Genomic DNA, 26135 nt, shown 5'->3' on the forward strand with positions numbered 1-26135 from the left:
AACAAAAAACAAAAAATTAAGAAAAAACACTCCTCCTTAGATAGGTACTCCCAGTAAATCTAGGATTGAGAAGAAAAAAAAAGTATAGAACAGAAATATAGTATAGTATCTTGATACACAAATGAGAAATAATGGCAATAAATAGTGGTGCTTACTATATATAGAGCTTAAAAGACGGTCTCAAGGTATCAATGGTGTTCAGTGGTAATTATAGGTAACACGTAACCCCCTCTGTGCTGCAGGACAGTCAATGAATGTAGCTGGATCCAGTATATTTTTTTTTAAAAGTACAGCTTTATTAAATTAAAATACATCTAAATATTTTTTTTAAATGCATAAAACCAAAAAGCGTTTCGACATTGTCCTTTGCTTCTTCAGCTGGTAACTGGCACGATCCAGGTAAACTTTCTTATAAGGTGCCTCCGAGATGCCATCACGCACACTTCATTTCAGTCAATTGGGTTAATTGTGGCCAAAGTATTGGTGACTTGAATATGCAATTCAAAAGTCTGGTATCTGCAAATAGTGCAACGTCACTTCAGGTTCGATCGGGTGTATCAGAGACATCACAAAGTACCTCCCTCTCCACCATGTTATGATTAGAAAGATAAACAATAATACACCGTGTTACATTTTACAAGTGGGGAGGTAAAAACAAGAATAGGGAGAAATATTTGGTGTTTTTCAAAATGAAATATAGATATTACTTAATTTTAACAAAACCTTTCCAGCGTCAGCTCTTTCAAGGATTGGCCAATTGTATACATTTTAAACAATTTTATTTCTGGTTTACAGTCAAGCCCATGATGCCATGTGCTGATGCTGAGAACTACTACTTATGAAATTGAACGAGATGGTTAGCTGTTGGAAAGGAACCAGGTACACAAATTGGGACATTGAAACCTGGATGTTAAAGAGACAGTAGTCCTCCAACCTATGTGGTGGGATTAAATCCTTGGTGGCACTACTTTTTTTTTTTGCACATTTCTTTGTATATGTGCATTTTATTTTGTGACTGTGTTTTTAACTAGTTTTATATTTTATTGAATAAATTTATCTCCTATAATAGGATTTCCTTTTTTATCTACTTTCACGTATTCAAATTCTTCTATTCCAGTGGAACAGTTCATAACAAAGTGGTAACTGTGTAAATTATTGACACTGGTGTTGTGGCGCCCTCTACTGCATGTAGAGTTTTCTATATAAAATTTTGTTGTCTGTATATTTTAGGGATTGGGGAGTCATCCTTTTAAAGTGGCTAAAGAAAAAAAGTTACCTGCGCTCTTTCCACATCCCTATGTATTTTTAAACAAATGGAGGTTTTTAGTTACCTCCAATGGCCATGAGAGGGTAAGACCACCTGCCACGTCAAGGCAGACCTCTTAGGTAGGTCCTAACTCTAACCATTCACCTTGCTTCCTTGAGCTTCTGGCAAATATATCTCTAATGAGACAGAAAGGGGTATTTTTTTTTATATACATCCCTACATGCTTATTAACCCTTAATAGGGAACACATAGGATGGGCAGCAGCATTGCAACCTAGCTGTGTGATACAAAGGTGAATACAAATACAAAGAAACTAGTCCTGTGCTCAAACTCCCATTACTCCTGGGCGGCAGCAATGACTATAGTACACATCAGCCAAAATACATATAAGCATGTAGGGATGTACCGTATATACTCGAGTATAAGCCGACCCGAATATAAGCCGAGGCCCCTAATTTTACCCCAAAAAACTGGGAAAACTTATTGACTCGAGTATAAGACTAGGGTGGGAAATGCAGCAGCTACTGGTAAATTTCTAAATAAAATTAGATCCTAAAAAAATTATATTAATTGAATATTTATTTACAGTGTGTGTATATAATGAATGCAGTGTGTGCGTATGAGTGCAGTGTGTGTATGAGTGCAGTGCGTGTGTGTATATATTAATTGAATATTTATTTCCAGTGTGTGTATATAATGAATGCAGTGTGTGTGTGTGTATGAGTGCAGTGTGTATGAATGCAGTGTGTGTGAGTGCAGTGTGTGTATATGAATGAAGTGTGAGTGTGTGTGATGCAGTGTGTGTGAGTGCAGTGTGTGTATATGAATGAAGTGTGAGTGTGTGTTTGTGTATGTGTTGGTGGGGGTGGGCATTTCATATATTATTAATTATTATTTTTTTTATTTTATTATTTTTTTATATTATTATTTATTATTTAATTATTATTTTTTTATTTTTTTTATATTATTTTTTTTGTATTAATTATTTAATTATTATTTTTTTTATATTATTATTTTTTTGTATTATTTTTTTTGTATTATTTATTATTTAATTATTATTATTTTTTTTTTTTGTCAATCTTTCTTTTATTGAGGCATGAATTATGGGGGGTACAGAATGAAGAAAAAGGGATGTTCTCATACAGGTTGGGAGCATAGTGGTACAACATCTCCTTCGCATAACAGCCTCGTTTTTTTTATATTTTAAATTAAGCGTTACAGAAGATTAACAACAGTTTTAATGTTATTATTATTATATTTAAAAAAAAAAATTCGTCCCCCCTCCCTGCTTGATACCTGGCAGGGAGGGGGGCTCCTTCCCTGGTGGTCCAGTGTCATTGGTAGTTCAGTGGAGGGGAGAGGGGGGTTGGCAGAGCTGTACTTACCTTTCCTGCAGCTCCTGTCAGCTCCCTCCTCCTCCGCGCGGTCTGTGCAGCTCCCTCTGTCAGCTCCCAGTGTAAGTCTCGCGAGAGCCGCGGCTCTCGCGAGACTTACACTGGGAGCTGACCGAGGTGCTGAACGGACGGCGCGGAGGAGGAGAGAGCTGACAGGAGCTGCAGGAAAGGTAAGTACAGCTCTGCCAGCCCCCTTCTCCCCCCTGTCTGTATTATGGCAATGCAAATTGCCATAATACAGACTATGACTCGAGTATAAGCCGAGTTGGGGTTTTTCAGCACAAAAAATGTGCTGAAAAACTCGGCTTATACTCGAGTATATACGGTATATAAAAAATACCCCTTTCTGTCTCATTAGAGATATTTTTGCCAGATGCTCAAGGAAGCAAGGTGAATGGTTAGCGTTAGGACCCACCTAAGAGGTCTGCCTTGACGTGGCAGGTGGGCATACCCTCTCATGGCCATTGGAGGTAACTAAAAACCTCAATTTTTTTATTTTTTTTTACCTCCATTTTTTTTTTTTAACTTTTTTTTCTTTGGTTTTTACTATATGTATTTTGGCTGATGTGTACTATAGTCATTGCTGCCGCCCAGGAGTAATGGGAGTTTGAGCGCAGGACTAGTTTCTTTGTATTACCCTTTTATAGTGGCTGCCTTCACCGTGCTTGCACCTGACATTTTATAAGCCTGTTTGTTTTTGCACTTTTTTGCAATTTGTATTTTATTAAAAAAGCGGTTTGGCTTCTACAAACATTTCACCATTGAACAAAACAATGAAAACCATCTAGAACTTCTGTTAACTTCTCTATGCTCTGTTTTCTTTTTAAGCAAGAATTTAGCAAAACGACATGAGAAGCCATTTCAATTGGGGAATACATTGCATGGCAGGAGAAACATTGTAATGATGGCCATTTTGTTTGGTAACATATAGAAGAACTGTATTCAATAACACTTTGCAAATTTAATTTGTTTTACATAAATGTAAAATGATAAAATCAATAAATAATCTTAGCTAAATTATGGTTGTTAGTTTTTGTCTTGTTTTTTTAAACTGAAACTTCATGACACTCTTAACAGGCACAAGAGACACAGACGCGATTAACTATAAAGAGAATCATTTTGAGAGTGCTCTGCATTGTAAGAGTCTGAAAAGGTTTAGCTGTATTGTATCTTATTCATTTCCAAAGTAGCCCACTTGTCCTCAGTGTTCCCTAGCATCTGATGAGGACCTTGTTAATCCGGTTGATGACTGAGCTGGCATGATCCCTTAGTTCTTGCGCACGTACACACTGGCGAGAAGCTCTAACAAAGATTAGAACTTGGGTTTCCCCATTTCTGAGGTTGTGACATTTTCACCGCTCTACACAGCCAAGTTGGGAGAGTGAATTCACACTTGGGACACCTGTAATAGTCTAAGTAAGAGAGATGTCTGTCTCTGGTACCAGATATCTCTGTTTAAGGAACCACTAAGACACTGTGCAGAACCCTCAGACTGCCAGGCTTCTGGTAGAGTAGCTGAGACAAAAGAAAGCACAAAATTACCACCCAAAAGGGTGTGAAAGGCAAGAATTGTATTATTTACATTCTAATGCATCAGGTCCCCCGATTATGTTAGTAATAATAGAAACATAGAATGTGACAGCAAATAACCATTTGACCATTTAGTCTTCCCATTTTTCTAAATATTTTCATTAGTCTCTTATACCTAGGATAGCCTTATGCCTATCCCACGCATGCTTAAACTCCCTAACTGTGTTAACCACTTCAGCTGAAAGGCTATTCCATGCAAAGTAATACCTCCTGATATTATTTGTAAACCTTTGCCCCTCTAATATAATATAAATATACTCTCCTCATTTACTGTGTGGATTCACTTTAAATATTTAAATCAAATCCCCGTCTCGTCTTTCCTCCGTCTCTCCTCGTTTTATAATACTCTCTTTTTTTGTACAGTCCCAAGCTTTGAATAATGGTTTGGTATTATATTAATAATTTAAGTTTTGCTGTAATGATTAATTGGTCTTAACCTTCTTAAGTATTTTTTCAAGACAGATTTAGAGGCATACCCAAATCGCTTGACACCTGGGAAATATTTGTTGGCTCCCGACACAACTAGAATTCTTTATTTTTTTAATGTTTTATTTTCCCAGCAGCTCCCAACCTGCACAATACATTAGCAAAGCACCCCCTATTGCCAGCACTCTTTGGTTAGTACACCACTGGATATACACCTGTGCGTGGAAAATATGATATCTTGGATATTCACAAATGCATACAATGTGACTGCTCATATTTAAGCAATATATTTATTACGAATAAAATAAATACCGTCTTATAAAATTCAAAGTCAATAGTCAACATATTATTTCGTAGAACACATGTGATCAAACCTTTTTGATGGCAAAAGGATCCACAGGCAGGGCCTTAGTGCTGAGCATGTAGGCTACTTTCCAATACTTCCTGCTTCAGTTTTGAACAATTTGTTTTCTGTTTCAGTTGCCATTTTGATGAATGCAACATAGCAAGTTTTCTAAAAGTACTCCAAAGGCGACTGCAATCAGTGACTGCGTGCGGCTTACATTCAAGGCTACTGCAGTAGAGGAGAAGAAAAGATGAATTTAATAAATACAAAAAGTTTTTAAAAGTTGCAATTCGTTTAATTGTTCTTGCTTCACAATCCATGTTAGTGGATCGAATACAATGCAGATATAGTCTAAAACCATGGCAAACGCCTAGGCTAAAATATGCATAACTACTGCAAAATTATTTTATTTTATTTCTTAAAAACATAGCAGTACTATCAGGGCTATTCAATAAAGTGAGACTTCAAAGTGAATGTCTAATTTAAGGCTATAATAGGAGAACTGTAAAAATTATCTAAGTCAACTGTGCTTCCAGTTTGAATACTTTGGCCGTTAAATTTAAATTCACTTTACTAAAAAAAAACACAATAATAAATATTGTGTATTTATGTTGAGTACATTAGTATCTATGAACATTATATAGATGCATATTATACAGATTAGTAAATAACAGTTTATATGGTAATATTGGTTTGTGCGCACAAAAGCATTCCAAAACAGAGTGTGATAGAGCTAAAGAGGGAGCTGCAGCCAGTCATATGAAGTTGATTATTTGAGTGAAAATATCAATTCATAGATCTAGGTCTCTAATGAAAGATGAAGGAAAGTTTTTTTTATTTATTTGTATTTATTCTGAAGTGAATTAGAAGGAAAGCAAATAATCACATTTATTTTACGTGCTTGTTATCCTAAGGCAAGATGCTGCTTGCGGATTTCATCGTAGAAACTGGGACTGAATCGATGATATAACTACATCATGAACAGAGGCGGCTCTCTAATTAGGCGGTTTAGGTGGCCGCCTAAGGCCTCGCGCTAGAAGGGGCCTCGCGGCCGCCTAAACCGTGTAATTAGAGAGCCGCTTCAGGGCTTTCTTTCCCAGTAAAAAAAAATAAAATAATTAAATACTTTAATGCCGGTCGGCGGCCGCATCAAGATTGCCGCGGCGCCGGCGCTATTAAAAGATGAAACCCTCTCAAATGGGTTTCCCCGTGCAGGAGTGAGTCCCCTCCCCTCCTCCTGCACACTTCCTGGTAATCGGCCAATCCGCGATGTCGATGACGTCACGACGTAACCCCTCCCTGCATTCCCCCGCCTGCGGTACCAAGAAGAAGAGAGAAGAGTAGCAGCTGCTACTGAAGAAAAGAGAGCAGAGGAGAAGAGAGAAAACGGAGAAAACGGAAGGACTCAGGAGAGCAGAGGAGAAGAGAGAAAAAGGTAAGGAGAGCAAAGGAAAATACATTAAAGGGGAGGGGAGGGGAAGGAGAGACAAAGAAAATAAATTACAGGGGAGGGGAAGGAGAGCAAAGTAAAATCAATTAAAGGAGAGCAAAATAAAATAAATTAAAGGGGAGGGGAGGGGAGGGGAAGGAGAGACAAAGAAAATAAATTACAGGGGATGGGAAGGAGAGCAAAGTAAAATAAATTAAAGGAGAGCAAAATAAAATAAATTAAAGGGGAGGGGAAGGAGAGACAAAATAAATAAATTAAAGGGGAGGGGAAGGAGAGACAAAGAAAATAAATTAAAGGGGAAGGGAAGGAGAGCAAAATAAAATAAATTAAAGGGGAGGGGAGGGGAAGGAGAGCAAAATAAAATAAATTAAAGGGGAGGGGAAGGGAAGGAGAGCAAAATAAATTAAAGGGGAGGGGAAGGGAAGGAGAGCAAAATAAAATAAATTAAAGGGGAGGGGAGGGGAAGGAGAGACAAAGAAAATAAATTACAGGGGAGGGGAAGGAGAGCTAAGTAAAATCAATTAAAGGAGAGCAAAATAAAATAAATTAAAGGGGAGGGGAAGGAGAGCAAAATAAAATAAATTAAAGGGGAGGGGAAGGAGAGCTAAGTAAAATCAATTAAAGGAGAGCAAAATAAAATAAATTAAAGGGGAGGGGAAGGGAGGGGAGGGGAAGGAGAGACAAAGAAAATAAATTACAGGGGAGGGGAAGGAGAGCAAAGTAAAATAAATTAAAGGGGAGGGGAGGGGAAGGAGAGACAAAGAAAATAAATTACAGGGGAGGGGAAGGAGAGCAAAGTAAAATAAATTAAAGGAGAGCAAAATAAAATAAATTAAAGGGGAGGGGAGGGGAAGGAGAGACAAAGAAAATAAATTAAAGGGGAGGGGAAGGAGAGCAAAATAAAATAAATTAAAGGGGAGGGGAGGGGAAGGAGAGACAAAGGAAATAAATTAAAGGGGAAGGGAAGGAGAGCACATGGAAAATAAATTGAAGGGAAAGGGAAAGAGAACAAATGGAAAATAAATTAAAGGGGAAGGGAAGGAGAGCAAAGGAAAATAAAGAAAAGGGAAGGAGAGCAGAGCAGAAGAGAGAAAAAAAGCAGGAGAGCTGTACCCCCCATCTTTCCACAGAATAATGGTGGTATATCATGACAATATTACTTAACAATATTAAATATTATTAATAATATAATAATTATATTATTTACTATAATTATATATTATCCTAATTATTATATTAATTATTATCATTAAAGGAAAAATCCAGTGCCAGGAAAACAATCGGTTTTCCTGGCACTGGAGGTACCCTCTCCCTCCCACCCCCCAATACCCGGTTACTGAAGGGGTGAAAACCCCTTCAGTCACTTACCTGAGGCAGTGATGATGTCCCTCGTCGCTGTCTCCTCCTCCGCGCCGCTCCTCCTACTGTCTCCGTCGGCCGGTGGGCGAGACTAATCCCGCCCACCGGCCGAGGAGACCTAATGCGCATGCGCGGCATTAGCGCTCCCCATAGGAAAGCATTGAAAAAGATTTTCAATGCTTTCCTATGAGGAAATGAGCGACGCTGGAGGTCCTCACACAGCGTGAGGATGTCCAGCGACGCTCTAGCACAGATAATCTGTGCTATGAAGGAGGAAGTGACCTCTAGTGGCTGTCTAGTAGACAGCCACTAGAGGTGGAGCTAACCCTGCAAGGTAATTATTGCAGTTTATAAAAATAATAATTACACTTGCAGGGTTAAGAGTAGTGGGAGTTGGCACCCAGACCACTCCAATGAGCAGAAGTGGTCTGGGTGCCTGGAGTGTCCCTATATTAATTGTTAATATGTTAATATTAACAATAATATTATGATAATATGTAATATGTTCTAATCACAGTATAGTATTATAGTATAGTATTGACTCCTTGACTGACATCAAAATTGAAGATCTCAGCCAATCCGATGCTTTCCTATGGGAAAGCATTGTGATTGACTGAGATCATCAGTTTAGATTATGTTAGCCAATTGGGCGGATCCGGCGCTGGCGGACTTGTGCAGCTCTAGAAATTAGGTACGTTTTTACTACATTGGGGGGGAGGGGAGGGGGGGGCTAAATAGTTAAACACGATAGGGTCAGGAATACACATTTGTGCTCCTGATACTGTAGTGTTCTTTTAATACACTGTTGAACTTTATTTCAACTTTATTTCAGTTTTAGGAGACATCAACAAGAATAACTAAGTAGTCAGCCACAAACCCAATGTTTGTGTATAGGTATTTTGTAGAATAATTTAATAACAAAAATAAGTTTGTGAATAGTGAGATTATGAGGTTTATTAATGTTTGCCTTAAAATATATAATTTATACAGTTAATTTTAATATCGGCTGCTTATTTTTTCTTTTTAGCGCGCGTGGCGCAGGGGGGGGGGCCTCATATTTGATTTTCGCCTAAGGCCTCAAAAAGTCTAGAGCCGCCTCTGACATGAATGTGTCATGATCAGGAGTTACGGCATCTTGCCAGTGCATGAATAGAAACACATTATTATTGCTTCGGATGTGCATATCACATGGCAAGAGGAAGTAAGAATAAAAATGGCATTAACAACAGAAAGTGCTACATCCTTTTCATCAACATCCCTATAAGCAGGAGTTTGACAATAGTAGATGCATCATTTAAAATGTACTGGTAATCCACCGATGAGTACAATTTATAGGATGGACATTATTTGAAAATAGCCTGTGTAAGCTATTTTTTCCATTTGCCTAAATTTGGTCTCATGAAGTCATGTAATTTACACTTACTGTGACGTTCTGTGGATTATGCATGAATTTAATAATTAATACTAGATTTAAAAATTGTAAAATATTGGGTTTACACACCAAGACAACAAACAGCAGCATTATAAGGGCATTACCTCGGACTGCTTGGGTATTTGATGTAAGGACAAATAGACTGATGAGTCTGAGACATAGGGGTGTGTAGTCGTGCTCCCAGATAACAGCCGGGATCAATAGTAGCTTCCCATAATTGGATAGTAATAGGGCCTTAAGCAGCAAAAGACAATCTGACCGGGAATTCAAGAGGCTAGGCATTACCAAATACAAAACAATGAAGATACCAGCAAGGAATGCAGATTGTTCTATGGAAAAATAAAAAAAAACACATTAGTTTCTCATCGATGGAATATTATTTATTTTTAATATGTCTCAGACACATCACTAACGCTGGAAGCAAATCACTAGTGCTTGAAATAGATCAAGAGGGCTTGATAAAAGTAAATACGCTGTTTAACCTTGCAGATATTTACAGGGTTATTTACTATAGAGTGAGAATTGTTGGGAATTTAGAGTGAATTTCTAATTGAAATTAAAAATAGCTGAGCTTGAATTCTCCAAAAACTATCGTATGCTTTGCTACTTTGGCCTTAAATGTGAAAATCAGTTTTAAGAATTTCCATCAATTCTCATATTAGTAAATAACCCTATTAAGTTTTCATGTACATACTGTGGAGTTAGTTAACACCATAGGCGAGTGCCTGATTGCCAGGCTGCTGCACAAACTGTCAGGGAGATCAAAATATCTCCCTGACCAATGCTGTGCTGCATCATTTCTCTCCAGCATGGTGTGGATCTCTTCGATCAGCACCATCTGTGCCATGTGCTATGACACTGGACCATCAGCAATACACTGTATCTGCTGCCTGCAGTTGGTGATATAGGTGGCTGTCAAGATGCAAGAGATGTATACACTTGCCCACACTACTCTCCCCGCGCTGTTGTTGTGACATCACATCCCTTCCCCATCAGGCCCTACTAAAGGAATACAGAGCAGGGAGAGCAGTATGAGGCAAGAGCATTACCACTTTTCAGCCACTTACACCACCAAGGGTAAGTACCAATTTTTTTTATTTATTTTTATTAAAATAATTGCATATTTAGCACAGAACTCCACATTGCGAAATCTTATTCTATGTGGAGCTCTGTGTTTTATTGCCACCTCATTTATATTCCCCTTATGCCTGTCTCTGTCCCTATCATTAGCAACCATCCCTCTCCCTATTACTTATCACTCTCATCCATGCTTCCATCTGCATTCTTCTATCACTTCCATTCACTCTCCCCATTCACTTATCACTTCCATGTATACAGCCATCTGCATCCTCCTACCACTCCCACCCATCTCTTCCACTCTCCCTATCCTCCTATCACTCCCACCTGTCCTTTGCTCTCTCACACCTCAGTATCTCCTCAAACTCCGACCAATCCCTCCCTACTCATTTTCCTATCACACCCAGTAGGTGCTCTCTGGGCGACAGGGGAGGGGCTGCCTGCAGATGCCTGCTCGAGTGCTGTAGTAATTGGATACAGAGCACGCGGCGAGGTGGCTGCTGGGATCTCTCTGTACTGAGCATCCAGCTTACTTGCGTACTGATACTGAAGTCGGAATGTGATGTTTTAGTGTGTAATTGTATATGAATGAATGCATGTAGGTGTGTGCATATTATTATTAAATAGCGCCATCAGATTTCGTAGCACTGTACAATGGGTGGACTAAGACATGTAATTGCAACCAGACAACTGGACGTACAGGGAGGGAGAGGGAGTGTGTGTATATATATATATATATATATATATATATATAAAACACAACAGTGATGCTGCATATATCCTTTAAAAAATTGTCTCCTTATATAATGTTAAATGATTGTATGGGGAAAGAATCCTCTGTTGGATACCCTAATCAAATGTGCTGTACGACCCATAGATCAGTGGTCTTCAACCACTGGTCCGCGGTCCGGCGTTGGTCCAAAATAATTTATTGCCAGTCCGCGAAAGTTTTCACCAACCGCACAATATTTCCCCGGTGCTGTGATCTTATGAGCATACCACCGGGAACTGTGCCTCCCTCTCCCCTGTCTGCTCTGCAGGACCGTAGGGAAGAACAGAGATCTCCCTTCCCGGCCCGCTAACAGTGTAATGCTGACAGCCGGCAGGGTAGGGAGGGAGAGAGGTCTCGGGGGAGCTCTAACCTGCAGCTCCGGTGGGTTCTCCTCTTGCGAGCTCGGAGCATTGCCGCGGTTACCATGGCAATGCTCCAAATCTCGGGAAAATATATACATTTAATAATCTACCCTCCAACCCCACAATCATTCACCCCTACACACACTGCCCCCCATACACACACAGCACCCCTCACGCATACCATTGGGTTTTACTTCTGGCTGATGCCGGTATGCGAAATATTTCTCCTCTTTTCGCCAGGCTGTGGATGCTACAAAAGGTTGCAGAACACTGCTATAGATTCCCCATAGTACTAATTTTATTGAAGTCAGAAAGAAAGGAGGAAACAAACCTGTAAAATTTAGTTGTAAAAAAAGATCTCCTACTCAGCAGGATGATTTCTCCAAACATGTCTATATTGGTATACAATATTCTAAACTCCCCCATAAATAAATTTTTTTTTTATTTTTTATTTTTTTTTTTTACATTCTTTATTTTATTGTGCACGAGAAATACAGTGAGGCAAGCAATGCCACAACAGCCAGTGACAACTTGTCATTCAACATTTAACAGTAACTGTTTGGCATTTCAGGGCATAGCACATTTTATAGTTTAAAGTAAAGTAGTTGCAGCAAAAGTTACACCAGGTGTCAGTTACTAGTTATGACAGATAAGGAACATATTCTGAGTTGCATACTGACATTTGTGTTAGATTTAGAGGTCTCTAGCTTAACCGAGAGTGATAGCAAAGAAATAGGGCACCACCAGGCATAACGTCACACACTATGCTGTCTCTGTCCATAGGTAGGAAATTTAACCAAACAAAACAACTACCGTAGTTAGGGTGCATGCATTCTGATCGATAATTTTAGCTACAGTAACCTCTAATGAGGCTATGAGTGGTACAGCTTACGGTGTGCATCTTAGCAGAAAGGGCTGGAATGAACGCCAGCTCCGGCAGAGCAACAAATGAGAGTCCGGGGGAACACAGCACATGACTAGGTGTGTGGAAGATAGTACCAGAAGTCCACTAGGTCCCATTGTCCCGCCCAGTGGCGCGGTGTCCGCCGACTGTCGTCGACAAGCTTCCCGGTTGCTGGGTGAGTCTGGGTGCTGTACTCCGTAAGCAGTAGCAATCCGGTGATTCAGGTCCACTGATTGTTGGCGAGGCTTGTTCTTTCAGGGTGGGCCCAGAGTTCTCTCCAGGAGATTGCCGCTGCGGTAAGAGTAGGTTTCAGGGCCTGCCTCAGGTGACGGTCTGCGGTCTTGGTAGTAGGAGGCTGGGGTAAGGCGCTCCTAGTTGGCGCGGTCTGCGCGGCTTGTCTCCAGTGGCTTGTGGGGCAGCTACCTCACGTTCGGCCATTTTGTTGAGGCCACGTGGCGGTCGTTGGCGGCTAGTGCCGAGCTGCCCAGGAGCGCCTTGTGGGTGTTTGCCTGCCCGGTGGGGACCGGGATAACCCCCACCGGTCCAAAGGGGGGGTGAACGGGGCCGGGAGGGCTCAAGTCGCGTTGTGCTTCTCTGCAGTCGGGGTGAAAAGCAAAGCAGCGGCCGTCTGCTCCACTCCCCCTCCCGAGTAGGCCTCAGTCTCCAAGCCCCAGAGCATCTCACCGGGACCCAGAACCACCCGATATCAGGTGCTCTAGCTACACCGGGACACTCCAGGATCTTGTACCACGGTTTCCAGGGTGTTTCAGGCTGAGTTGAGCGTGGATTTGCCCGATATCAGCCAAATTCCTCAGGAGCCATAGTGACTTGCAGCCTGCTAGCATGGCCGCCCGGCTCCGCCCCCCCATAAATAAACTTTTAAATGCTGCTGAATTAAATATATAGTTATGTTAATTCAGTTTAAATAATATTTTAAAGGTCACTCCAAATCCCTAAACAATTTTAGCTTGCTAAAAAGTTTTATGTGTGAAGAGTGTATCCTATTTTCATTTTGCAAAAAAATACAGATTTCAATAGAAATGTACAGTTTTATGAATTAACCTGGTTACACCCCCTTTGCTTTCAAGCAGACAACAGGTAATGTTACTTCCTGGTTTCGTTAGCTCGATGCAGCAATTTCCCAGAGCAACTGACTTACAAAGAGCAACTGACTTCTCATTGAGCTGTACTGGGAAGTCTGTGATTGGACAGCCACAGAGAGTCTGGGCGGGGTTAGAAGGGAAGAGCCTGCAAAGGCAGCAGACAAGAGAACTGCGGGTTTTGAAAGCTGATTTTAGATATATCTCCAATGAAAAAAAATACATTATTAAATGCATGCAAGTTTTCATTTCGGGTATATCTACTAAACAGTGATTTTTATTTATTTTGTATTTGGACAGTGGAGTGTCCCTTTAAATAACTGCAAAACAGTTATGATTTCTTCCCATGTATAGTACTAAACTACTTTTCTACGATATAGCATGAAAGTCTGTTTGATATTTGCAATTTATGACACTGCCTTTAGGGTAAAGAAAGGCTTAGTGAGGTGGTCAGAGCGGAGGTTAGGGTAAGATTATGGAAGCCTATGTGGGATTTGCCTCCACAATTTAATGGACTATTATATCAATGATTCTTAGTTATGGTCCACAGCACATTGAAAGCAGGACACATCATACCCGAAACTCCTCTTACGTCTTGTCATCCTCATCCTTAAAGGACCACTATAGGCACCCAGACCACTTCAGCTTAATGAAGTGGTCTGGGGGCCAGGTCCATCTAGGTTTAACCCTTTTTGCTGTAAACATAGCAGTTTCAGAGAAACTGCTATGTTTACCTATGGGTTAATCCAGCCTCTAGTGGCTGTCTCATTGACAGCCACTAGAGACGCTTCCGCGCTTCTCACTGTGATTTTCAGAGTGAGAAGACGCCAGCGTCCATAGGAAAGCATTGAGAATGCTTTCCTATGAGACTGGCTGAATGCACGCGTGGCTCTTGCGCATTCAGCCAGTGACGTCAGAAGAGGGAGGAGAGTCCCAGTGCCGAGGGAGCCCGGCGTTGGAAAAAAGGTAAGGGATTAACCCCTTTCTCCCCCTTCAGTGCCACAGGAGTGGGACCCTGAGGGTGGGGGCACCCTCAGGGCACTATAGTGCCAGGAAAACGAGTTTGTTTTCCTGGCACTATAGTGGTCCTTTAACCCAAGTATTCCTAACCTAGTACTTTACACCTATGTTAATAAAATTAAAAAAAAAATAAAAGACCTTATGTGTGAAGGCACTGAGGCGGTTCACAGCATTTTAGGTGAGATAGTGTGGTTGCACAGCATTTCTTCTTCATTTCAGAAATTAGGCCTAGAGATGCTACTGGGCTAGATATCCTTAACTCGTTTATATTTCTAATTTACATTAGCCTACAGATTCCATATTAGTTGTTTACACACCACTAATCTTCATTTCATTCCATTGATAATAATCCCCCAAGGATGATGTTAACTCTCCATATAATATGAAGTGACAATGCTGGTACTTACCAAGTGCAGCGATCCCAAATAACCTGTAGAAATCCCATTCTTTGGCATAGCGAATAAAATCTCCAGGGTCTGTTTTATTGCTGGACCCTGGGAGCTGCAGCCACCTGGTGTAGGCCTCGCAGAGCAGACAGAATATGCATAGCTTTCCATGAATCTAGTAAATCAATCATAAATCAGAATAATATTCCACTGTAAAAATTATATGTAAATACACCTGTCATCATAAAACAAAAAGTACATTTTAGAATGGAATACTTAAAATTATTGTTGTGCAATGAAAATTTAAAATATAAAAAAGGAACAGTATGGCGTTCGGAAAAAAACCCTGACTGTGTTTTACTTGGACGTTTCACTGAAAGCGTGTCTAGTAGCATTCAGTGTGAGCTATTACTTGCTCATTTTTTATTTATTTTTATTTCTTATTTGTTTTTAATGCATCAAATACAATGATAATTAACAAAGAAAAAAACAACAGTGTGCTAATACAGTGCCTACCTTAAAACCAGGGAACAATGAAACAAAATATTTTCAATATTAGAACGTTTGTAAAGCTCCCAATAATAAGCTGCGCTAAATCCCCAGAGATCTGAATGTATCAAAATAAACATATGCAAATGAAAATATAAGGAAGTCAGCCAGTCGTGCATGCCGAGATGCAAATTCTAAGTTTCTATACATATGAAAGTCTCATGACTCACTTCCATAAAAGCGCAGAATATGAGCGGAGAATCCATTTCTACAAAACACTTTCTTTTTTAGAGGGGGTTCAAATGATATCATAAAGAAAGAGCAAATCCCTGTAAGGAGGATAGAGCAATAGACTGAAACCTGGATAAAAATTTAAAAATGAGGCAAAAAGAGAGGGAGCCTCAGTGGAATAGGGGTAAAATTCCCAATGTAAAGCAGACTGTAAGGAACAAAGAAAAGAAGGGGGAAAGGCATAAGGAGTCCATCCATGAAAAAAGAAGAGTGGGAATATAAGAATAGTGGATGTATTAGGGACTATGTATGTTAGGGAGATATAAGCTGTAGAAGAAGTCCTCAAGCAGTGCTAAAATGATGTAAATCATGGAACCAGGGATCTATGATAGTGTTTAGAGGTATTATTGACCAGAGCAGTTATCTTATCAACCTCCGCTGTCTCCTTTGTTTTGGAGATCACTGTAGTGTGAGTGGGAACAAAATGAACTCCCCCCAGAGCTCTGCAATCACACTTCTAGTGGAAAGAGCAATCCTGGCCACAAGCTTAATCTGAGCTCTAGAGAGAGCATCAACATATTTACTTAATGGGATAACTACTTGTAAAATACTAGAAGAGAGAGACCGTGCAACAAAATAAAGATACATGAGGACAATCCCACTAAAGGTGCAGATATATGTTCAAGGTAAGACAGCCGATCTTATAAAGACAAGTTGAAGTCGACACTGACATAGGATTTTTGTGGATTTGGAAGAGACATCCTTCAATATCTCAGACTAATCTGTAGGATCCAAGGGGCTTGGGGGGTATTACCTGCTCATTCTGATTGCAGGAAAAATGTGTACAATGCACAGAAAAATGTCCATGTTCCTACATTAGAGCATAACTCAGTGTACCTATGACAGACACAATTTTACATGTATATGCAGTGTTGTCCCCATACTGTCAGTTGTCTGGTGCTACTGCTCGGTGCATGAATATATCCCTGTAGGTGAAGGAAAATGCTCTAGAATTGCAGTAGTCTAGCAAAGAAAGCAGAACAGCTGATGCCGCATTCAGCGCCTATTTTTTAAAGAGATGGAGCAAAGCCCTCCTACTTTTCCCTCTAGACCACTTGTAAGAGAGGTTTCACATTCAAGCTAAGGTCTGAGGCAGCCTGGGACTTAGAGGTACAATAACAATGTAGCAGGATTTATTGTATTATATTGAGGCTTACAGACACTCTTCTACATCCAGTGAAATGAAATGATCTTTCCTACCATATAATGGGTAGTTTTGTGGTATCCACACTTGCACACCATGTGATTATATTCTCATTGTGATTTCAACTACTGGTATTTTTTTGCACGTGTTTTTTTTTTTAGAAACTCAATAACTGGAACTGGACTTTACTGCAAAAATGTATTTATGTACAAATTTTTTTTGTATTTATAACTTGCCAGTTTTAGAAGCAGAATGGTGTACTTCCTAAAAAAAAACAAAAAAACAAGCAGAGCTTTGCCAATTACCAAAGTATCCAAATAAGAAGCATTCTACAAGAGAATGGATTTATGAAGTGTTACAGAAGGAACGCATTGACATTTCTCTCGTTTTTAAGGATGCCATGTAGATACACATGCTATATTTTGATTTTAGAAATAATGGACACTCTCAGCCAATCACTAGTGGCAAATGGGCTTTAATTTTCCATGAAATTAAATGAGCAATCACAGTTGTGAGAATCATGAGAAAGAGGAACCAAAGGTCCAACACCTGTTGCACAATAGGGACTTTAAAAAAAATGAGGGAAGGGGTAGAAATGGAAACATACAAGGCAACGATAAAAATAAAAACAGGTACAGATGCTTAAGGAATTGAAAGAGGTTGAAGAGCAGAATGCAACATTGGACGGAGTTAGAAAAACTGCATGGTTGGAAAAGAGTAAAAAAGGAGGATAAAACATGGGAAATGTGTCCTGAAAATAAACTGAGCAGATGGGAAAGATTTTTTTGCTATTTTGTTGCAAAATTGAATTTTTGCCTTCCTTTGAATCAGTTTCGAAAACAGATGTGAGAGAGAAAATGTATACAAAAGATAGGGGGAAACCGCTGTCTATACCTATAAAAGATTAACAGTACATAGTGAAGACCATAATATGCATGTTACAAAAGACAAAAGCACTCACAAGATGTAGATAATGAATGTGCATTGAAGGTGCCCCCCCCCCCCTAATCCTGTAGGGGGGTTAAGCTGGATCCACTGGATTCAGAGATCCGGAAACCCAAGTAGAGCAGGAACAAAAGTAGCACTGTAAAAAAGTATTTATTTATAAAAGGCACTGGTCCAGCGCGTTTCGTTCGATCAGAACTTCATCAAGGACCTCTTAAGTTAAAACAGAAATTAAAATAATATAATACAGAAAAAAATCCGTACAATACAAAAAATTCCCACTATGCCTTCCCTCCTCCCACAGTCCCAATATATCGGACAACTCCTATTCCTATTGGTGGTGTGGTGGGTGTGTTCACATTCGTTAAATAGCTATATTGAGCCATTAAAAAGCTATACTTGAACACCTTTATGACATACATAGAAATAAATATAAAATAAAAATAAATGTGAAAGATGTAAAAAATATGAAAAAGTAATCATATATAAACATAAAATATAAACATAAAAACTCCACATGTCCAAACAAACAGATAATGAAAAAATACCAATATTAAACACCAAAGCCCCAGTATTCAAATCACATAATATTAAACCAAACCTATATCCACATTTAACCCCTTTGGTTCCAATGTTTGCAATCAATGTATCCAATAGGTTTCTTTTTGGACACAGTTTTTTCAATCCATCTCCCCCTCTCCAATGGGGGGGGGGGGGAGGGACATGTTCAATACCTTTACACAAAAATTTCTTAAAATCAAACAAAGGACATGATTGACAATGCATAGGAACCAAATGGGTAGTGAGACCTTTTTTAATATTATTGAGATGTTCCATAATTCTGACTTTCAATAATCTCTTAGTACGTCCCACGTATTGCTTACCGCACGGACACTGGAGCAGATATACCACAAAATCCGTGCGGCAGCTAACACGTGATTTAATAGAGAAAAATTCTCCTGTGGTTGTACTCTGGAAAGTATCAGAATTGGATAGGAGAGCTGTCCTACAAGCAATACCACTCCTACAGCCTCTAAAGCCCTTATCAGTAGCAATAGGGACCGATTTATTGGTTGGCTTAATATAGCTAGGTGCTAGCATATTTTTAAGATTTTTATTTTTTCTATAAACCATTCTCAGATTATTGGGTAATAATTGTCCCATTACCGGGTCACTTTGGAGAATAGGCCAATGTTTTTTGAAATATTCTCCTAATTTCGTTATGATGAATATTAAATCTTGTTTGAAAAGAGAAATCAAAATTATTTGAAATGCCTCTCTTAGAGATGTTAGTATCCACAAGTAAATCCTCTCTCTTACCAGTATTAATAATCCTCATCTCCTTCTCAATACTATTTTTGTTATAACCTCGTTGAATCAATTTATTTTTAATATGATCCGCCTGAATTATAAACTCTTGGGGTTCAGAGCAGTTACGTTTGACCCTGGTTAATTGACTTTTGGCTATTCCTTTAAGCCATGGTTGATGGTGGCAACTGGTCTTATGTACATATTTGTATGATTTAAAGAAATTTTTGTGTAAAGGTATTGAACATGTTCCCCCCCCCATTGGAGAGGGGAGATAGAGTGAAAAAACTGTGTCAAAAAGAAACCTAATGGATACATCGATTGCAAACATTGGAACCAAAAGGGTTAAATGTGGATATAGATTTGGTTTGCTTTCTTTAATATTATGTATATATTTTGAATACTGGGGCTTTGGTGTTTAATATTGGTATTTTTTTTCATTATCTGTTTGTTTGGATATGTGGAGTTTTTATGTTTATATATTATTACTTTTTCATATTTCTACATCTTTCACATTTATTTTTATTTTATATTTATTGCTTATATTTTTTTCTGTATTTATTTCTATGTATGTCATAAAGGTGTTCAAGCATAGCTTTTTAATGGCTCAATATAGCTATTTAAAATAATTTGGATAGAGCTATTTAAGTTCTATTGTTATTCAGATATATAGCTTATGGGCTTTTTGATTGATATTATGTTTCTTTTTAGTGTCAATGATTAACTACTTTAGGACTAATGAGGACTTTTACAAGTTTAGGAATTTGCTCACTACGCATGCGCAAGAATGACCATAGAAGCACACAGAAGTGAATATGCGTTTGACGTGAAGACATCGCTGGAACGCACGGAAGTGCCGTGTGAAACACTGACATCACTTCCGGTGACGCGGAAGAAGCTGAAAGCGGGAAAATCAACTTCACACAGCTGATATGCGGCAGGATGATGACCGGTCCGGAACCGAATGTGAACACCCTAACCACACTACCAATAGGAATAGGAATTGTCCTATATATTGGGACTGTGGGAGGAGGGAGGGCATAGTGGGATTTTTTTGTATTGTACAGATTTTTTTCTGTATTATATTATTTTAATTTCTGTTTTAACTTAAGAGGTCCCTGATGAAGTTCTGATCGAACGAAACACGTTGGACCAGTGCCTTTTATAAATAAATACTTTTTTACAGTGCTACTTTTGTTCCTGCTCTACTTCGGTTTCCGGATCTCTGAATCCAGTGGATCCAGCTTAACCCCCCTACAGGATAAGGGGTGGCACCTTGAATGCACATTCATTATCTACATCTTGTGAGTGCTTCTGATAGCGTGTCTTTTGTAACATGCATATTATGGTCTTCACTATGTACTGTTAATCTTTTATAGGTATAGACAGCGGTTTCCCCCTATCTTTTGTATACATTTGTTCTACCAGGCACCTATGTGGATAAGTTGCCGTTGGGAAGCTGTCACAAAGCTAAGTTTGTTTTTATATCTTTTGCATATACTATTGTAGTTTGTGTGTTGTTTTAGATGTGAGAGAGAGGCTGAACTTGATGGACTCATGTTTCTTTTCAGCCCATGTAACTACGAAGAAAATGGCACAAAGGAGACCTTTTTGTTTTCAGATTCACCATAAATTCCAAGCATGGCCTATACTGGGGCCAATCTGGTATACCAAGAAGGCTTTTCATTCTAGCAAATGTGTAAAAGTAGAAGAGAAAATAAAAATGTTATTTCCCCTCCCTTTACTCTGTCTCTCTAAAATTGTTAATGAATTGTGAGTTAATCTGTACAATATACTAGTTAAATTGCCAGCAAATGTAATACTTACTTGCCAGGAACCACACAAATACCTGTAATTCAAGTTTGATGTTTTATGTGAATGCATTCAAAGCAGATTTCCACATGGTAAAGTGACAGTAACATATCACACTTCGTGGCCTAGTACATAACGGTAATGAAGAGATGAATCTAACATCTTACAGATATATGTGTTGCTCCCAACTTTTGACTCACCCTGTGGCTAATACAATATTATCCATCAGTGGTCAGATTGTCATATGTGTATGAGATTAGCCCTTTAAGAATACACTGAAATGCCCACTTAAGAGCCAAAAGAGAATGAGGGAATGAATGACTTACACTGATTGTTGTATTAAAAAGGACATGCCTATAGGCCTGGGCTTTGCAGAGCATTGCATTAATCAGTATGATGACTGGGTCATACTCTATGTATTTGTCCACTGGTTTCTGGCAGGATTTCTAAAAAAAAAAAAAAAAAAAAAAAAAAACACATGAGAAATATTTCAGAATTCAGAGACTACAGGACCTAGCAAATTATAGATTTATTCAAATGGACACTACATTTAAGGGATAATTACCATTATGAACATACCAAGCTTTAGTGCTTTTCTAGTGTTCCTGTCCTACTCACCTCCGGCAAGAGTCAAATAATTTTACACTTACCTGGGTTCCTCAGGTGCCTCATCTTCAATTCAGCCCATCTTTGGATAGAATTCATTGACTAAGAGTGTGGGCTAAACAATGTCCAAATAGTGGGAGATTGCAGAAGGATAACTTCCGCTTTAGATATATGAGAAGGGGGCTGGCACAAGGAAACGTCAAACTCTTAAAAGCAGTTTGACTACTTACAGAGGGGAAAACCCAAGGGACTGCTGGCACTTACAGTATACATAATGCTGAAGTGGTTAGGGTGTTAAGACTACCCTTTAATATTCTTAGTGAATTACAATACTTTCACTCTATAAATTGAGCATTTTGGTAGCTTAATACAATGTGATTAAATTCAACCTCAACACTATTTACATTAATCTAATTTGGTGTTTGTATCACTAAAATATGGCTAACGCTTAATAGGTATAATGAAGGGTAAAATTTTGTTCATAGTGTGTGAGGACAGACACACACATTCACATACTTATAAAGTACCTAAATATCAGGTGACAATAAAACTTGAATGCAGTGCACACACAAAGAAATACAGAATTTCACTTTTTGTACTCTCTTGAGAGCATATGCTTTGAAGTCGTTCGACCAAGACTTGCAAATAATATTATGTGCCGCTTCCTTGCATGTGCAAGGATACAGCGCAGTGATGGGTAACCTTGCAACTTTACATTTCTACCACTACTAAGTCAGCCTTGTGCACATATATCTGTATTGCCAGAGGGTTGGTTAGCCATTAGCAAGTCTTAGTACTCACACAAATAGTAATCTTCAGCACGCCATGCCCGTAATCTCTGTACAGCTCTCTGGACTCCTTGCTGCATTCTATACACCTGTATACAGGACTTTTCTCGACTCCCATCTTCTCAACTTACATAAAACTGTAAACACAGATACAGGCCTATAAAATAATGTGTTTATTGTCTGATTTGAAAAAAATACACCTAACTTAGCACCTAGCCAAAAAGGCGCTATTCTTCTGTGTACACAAACATTTACACATTCAGGTATTAATCTGAGTGATCCCAATTGTTTAGAAATTAGGGAGAGAAATAAAGTTGCCTATGGAGGATTTATCGAGGCAACTGCCAGCAAGCTTTGGATTTGAAATTTTACCATTCATTTTAATGCTTTATATAGATAATAGATAAAATAATGCATGACATATAAATAATATTAAAAAAGATGCAACAGTTACATACTATTTGCTGGCTTGTAAAAGCACCTACAGTAAGGAAAAAAAAAAGTATTTGATTTTTAACGTTTGCCCACTGACAAAGAAATGATCAGTCTATAATTTTAATGGTAGGTGTATTTTACCAGTGAGAGACAGAACAAAAAAAAAAAGAAAAAAAAAGAAAAACGCATGTCAAAAAAGTTATACATTGATTTGCATGTCAATGAGTGAAATAAGTATTTGATCCCCTATCAATCAGCAAGATTTCTGGCTACCAGGAGTCTTTTATACAGGTAACAAGCTGAGATTAGGAGCACTCTCTTAAAGGGAGTGCTCCTAATCTCAGCTCGTTACCTGTATAAAAGACACCTGTCCACAGAAGCAACCAATCAGATTCCAAACTCTCCACCTTAGCCAAGACCAAAGAGCTATCCAAGGATGTCAGGGACAAGATTGTAGACCTACACAAGGATAAAATGGTCTACAAGACCATCACCAAGCAGCTTGGTGAGAAGGTGACAAAAGATGGTGCAATTATTTGCAAATGGAAGAAACATAAAATAGTTGTCAGTCTCCCCTGGTCTGGTGCTCCATGCAAGATTTCACCTCGTGGAGTTTCAATGATCACAAGAATGGTGAGGGATCAGCCCAGAATGACACGAGAGGATCTTGTTAATGATCTCAAGCCAGCTTGGACCATAGTCACCAAGAAAACAACTGGTAAACTACGCCGTGAAGGACTGAAATCCTGCGGCACCAGCAAGGTCCCCCTGCTCAAGAAAGCACATGTACTGGCCCGTCTGAAGTTTGCCAATGAACATCTGAATGATTAAGAGGAGAACTTAGTGAAAGTGTTGTGGTCAGATGAGACCAAAATCGAGCTCTTTAGCATCAACTCAACTCGCCGTGTTTGGAGGAGGAGGAATGCTGCCTATGACCGCAAGAACACCATCCCCACCGTCAAACATGGAGGTAGAAACATTATGCTTTTTTGGGTGTTTTTGTGCTAAGGGGACAGGAAACTGCAACGCATCAAAGGGACAATGGACAGGACCATGTATCGTCAAATCTTTGGAACCTCCATCCCTCCCAGAGAACCTCCATCCCAGAGCATTGAAAATGGGTCGTGGATGGGTATTCCAGCATGACAGTGACCCAAAACACACATCTAAGGCAACAAAGCAGTATCTCAAGAAGAAGCACATTAAGGTCCTGGAGTGGCCTAACCAGTCTGCAGACCTTAATCCCATAGAAAATCTGTGGAGGGAGCTGAAGGTTCGACTTGCTGAACTTCAGCCCTGAAACCTTAATGATTAGGAGAGGATCTGCAAAGAGGAGTGGGACAAAATCCCTCCTGAGATGTTTGCAAACTTGGTGGCCAACTACAAGAAACATCTGACCTCTGTGATTGCCAACAAGGGTTTTGCCACCAAGTACTAAGTCGAAGGGGTCAAATACTTATTTCACTAATTGACATGCAAATCAATTTATAACTTTTTGCGTCTTTCTGGATTTTTTTTCTTATTCTGTCTCTCACTGTTAAAATATACCTACCATTACAATTATAGATAGATCATTTCTTTGTCAGTGGGTAAACGTTCAAAATCAGCAGGAGAGGAGATCAAATACTTTTCACCCCCTCACTGTAAAGTGTACTATAAATGCAGTAGCAGACCTCAGCCACATCATTTGAGTTTATGGAGATCAAATGCTGTACTGTGCATACATTCTGAGTACATCATTTTATGAAGGTATGATTGCATAGTTACCTGAAACTCTGCTTCCTTGATGATGCAATCTTTACCTCTTCAACTCCTGGGAGATGGATCCACTGAGAACTGTGTTCATTCCTGCGCATAAACAAGAGTACATTAAGACAGCATTCCTGCACATGAACAAGACTACATTAAGATGGCTTTTTTGTGCATGAACCAGAGTACATTAAAGGGAAGCTCCAGTGCCAGGAAAACGATCCATTTTCCTGGCACTGGAGGGTCCCTCTCCCTCCCACCCACCAATCCCCAGTTACTAAAGGGGTGAAAACCCCTTCAGTCACTTACCTGAGGCAGCGACATGTCCCACGTCGCTGCCTGCTCCTCCCCTGCCGCTCCTCCTACTGGCGCCGGCGGGCGAGACTGATCCCGCCCACCGGCCGAGGAGACCTAATACGCATGCGCGGCAATTCCGCGCATGCGCATTAGGTCTCCCCATAGGAAAGCATTGAAAACGAATTTCAATGCTTTCCTATGGGGATTTGAGCGACGCTGGAGGTCCTCACACAGCGTGAGGACGTCCAGCGACGCTCTAGCACAGGTTTCCTGTGCTATGGACCAGGTAGAGACCTCTAGTGGCTGTCTAGTAGACAGCCACTAGAGGTGGAGTTAACCCTGCAAGGTAATTATTGCAGTTTATAGAAAACTGCAATAATTACAGTTGCAGGGTTAAAGGTGATGGGAGTTGGCACCCAGACCACTCCAATGAGCAGAAGTGGTCTGGGTGCCTACAGTGTCCCTTTAATGTACACACTGCGCTGGCTAATGCTTTACATGCATTATTATTAATGTACGCCGGTATCACTAGAAGATAAAAAGGCTGGGCATAGAACTGCACATCTCCACCATATTTGTGTTACTTGCCATAGTGGTAAAGTGACAGCCAAAAAGAGTTGCATGGTAAAACAATTATCCATCTATACATTTGTTCACAATTCAGCTATCACGTGGTATAGGTGGAAAAGTCTTGATATTATGTTTGGCATGGCAGGTGCCCTTTAAATTCAACCAACCTGACACAAAATTTTAGAAATACTGGAAGCTGATATGTAAACTACTAAACAATATCTGAGAATCCAATAAATGTGTTAATAGGAATCTATGGCCAGAGACGGGCACACGAATTAAAAACTATGTTATGTGTCTTAATATATTTTCCAAAAACACTTTTCGATATAAAATTAAAAAAACACAATACACTGTGTGCAATGAGCTCAGTACTTGGTATAATTTATTTGAACTAAAGTCAAGCCCAGTACCAGCTCTCCCAATTTCAGCTCGCCCAGTACCCAGCACTGCCCAGTACCCGCACTGCCCAGTACCAATCCCTGCCCAGTACCAAGTACTCTGCCCAGTACCCGCACTGCCCATTACTCAGCCCAGTACCCGATCTCCCAGTCCCAGCTCTGCTCAGTACCCAGTACTCTGCCCAGTACCCCGCACTGCCCATTACTCAGCCCAGTACCCGATCTCCCAGTCCCAGCTCTGCCCAGTACCCGATCTCCCAATCCCAGCCTACTACCCGGCGGCAGCCTCTCGGGCTTTGACAGCACACAACGCTCCTTCACTTCCTCAACCAGTCAATGGGCCGCGGGGGCTCACGGGAGTTGTAGTGCTCTGAGCGCCCCGATGCCTGTACCTAGCATTGACAAAAGACTACAG

The 26135-nt window shown here is 39.8% G+C and overlaps 2 protein-coding genes across 4 annotated transcripts in view; one reads left to right on the forward strand and one right to left on the reverse strand.

Annotated features, from left to right (window-relative positions):
- Window positions 1–26135, forward strand: part of FAM89A (family with sequence similarity 89 member A) — a 533463-nt gene that overhangs the window by 118810 nt on the left and 388518 nt on the right. The gene's annotated exons all lie outside the window — the stretch shown is intronic.
- ARV1 (ARV1 homolog, fatty acid homeostasis modulator) lies at window positions 5053–26054 on the reverse strand. 3 transcript variants are annotated; one of them, XM_063443103.1, is made up of 7 exons: window positions 25996–26054; window positions 24471–24551; window positions 22282–22405; window positions 21201–21320; window positions 14907–15060; window positions 9369–9593; window positions 5053–5251 (listed from the first exon to the last, which is right to left on the reverse strand). In XM_063443103.1, exons 3-7 carry the CDS (start codon window positions 22384–22386, stop codon window positions 5154–5156), a joined length of 702 nt encoding a protein of 233 aa, XP_063299173.1. In that variant the 5' UTR covers window positions 22387–22405; window positions 24471–24551; window positions 25996–26054; the 3' UTR covers window positions 5053–5153. The 3 variants fall into 3 exon arrangements, with proteins under 3 accessions (XP_063299173.1, XP_063299172.1, XP_063299174.1); XM_063443102.1 differs by lacking the exon at window positions 25996–26054 and having other exon boundaries at window positions 24471–24640; XM_063443104.1 differs by lacking the exon at window positions 25996–26054 and having other exon boundaries at window positions 22282–22425; window positions 24471–24640.

The sequence above is a fragment of the Pelobates fuscus genome, chromosome 2 (genome assembly GCF_036172605.1).
Source record: "Pelobates fuscus isolate aPelFus1 chromosome 2, aPelFus1.pri, whole genome shotgun sequence".
Lineage (NCBI taxonomy): Eukaryota > Metazoa > Chordata > Amphibia > Anura > Pelobatidae > Pelobates > Pelobates fuscus.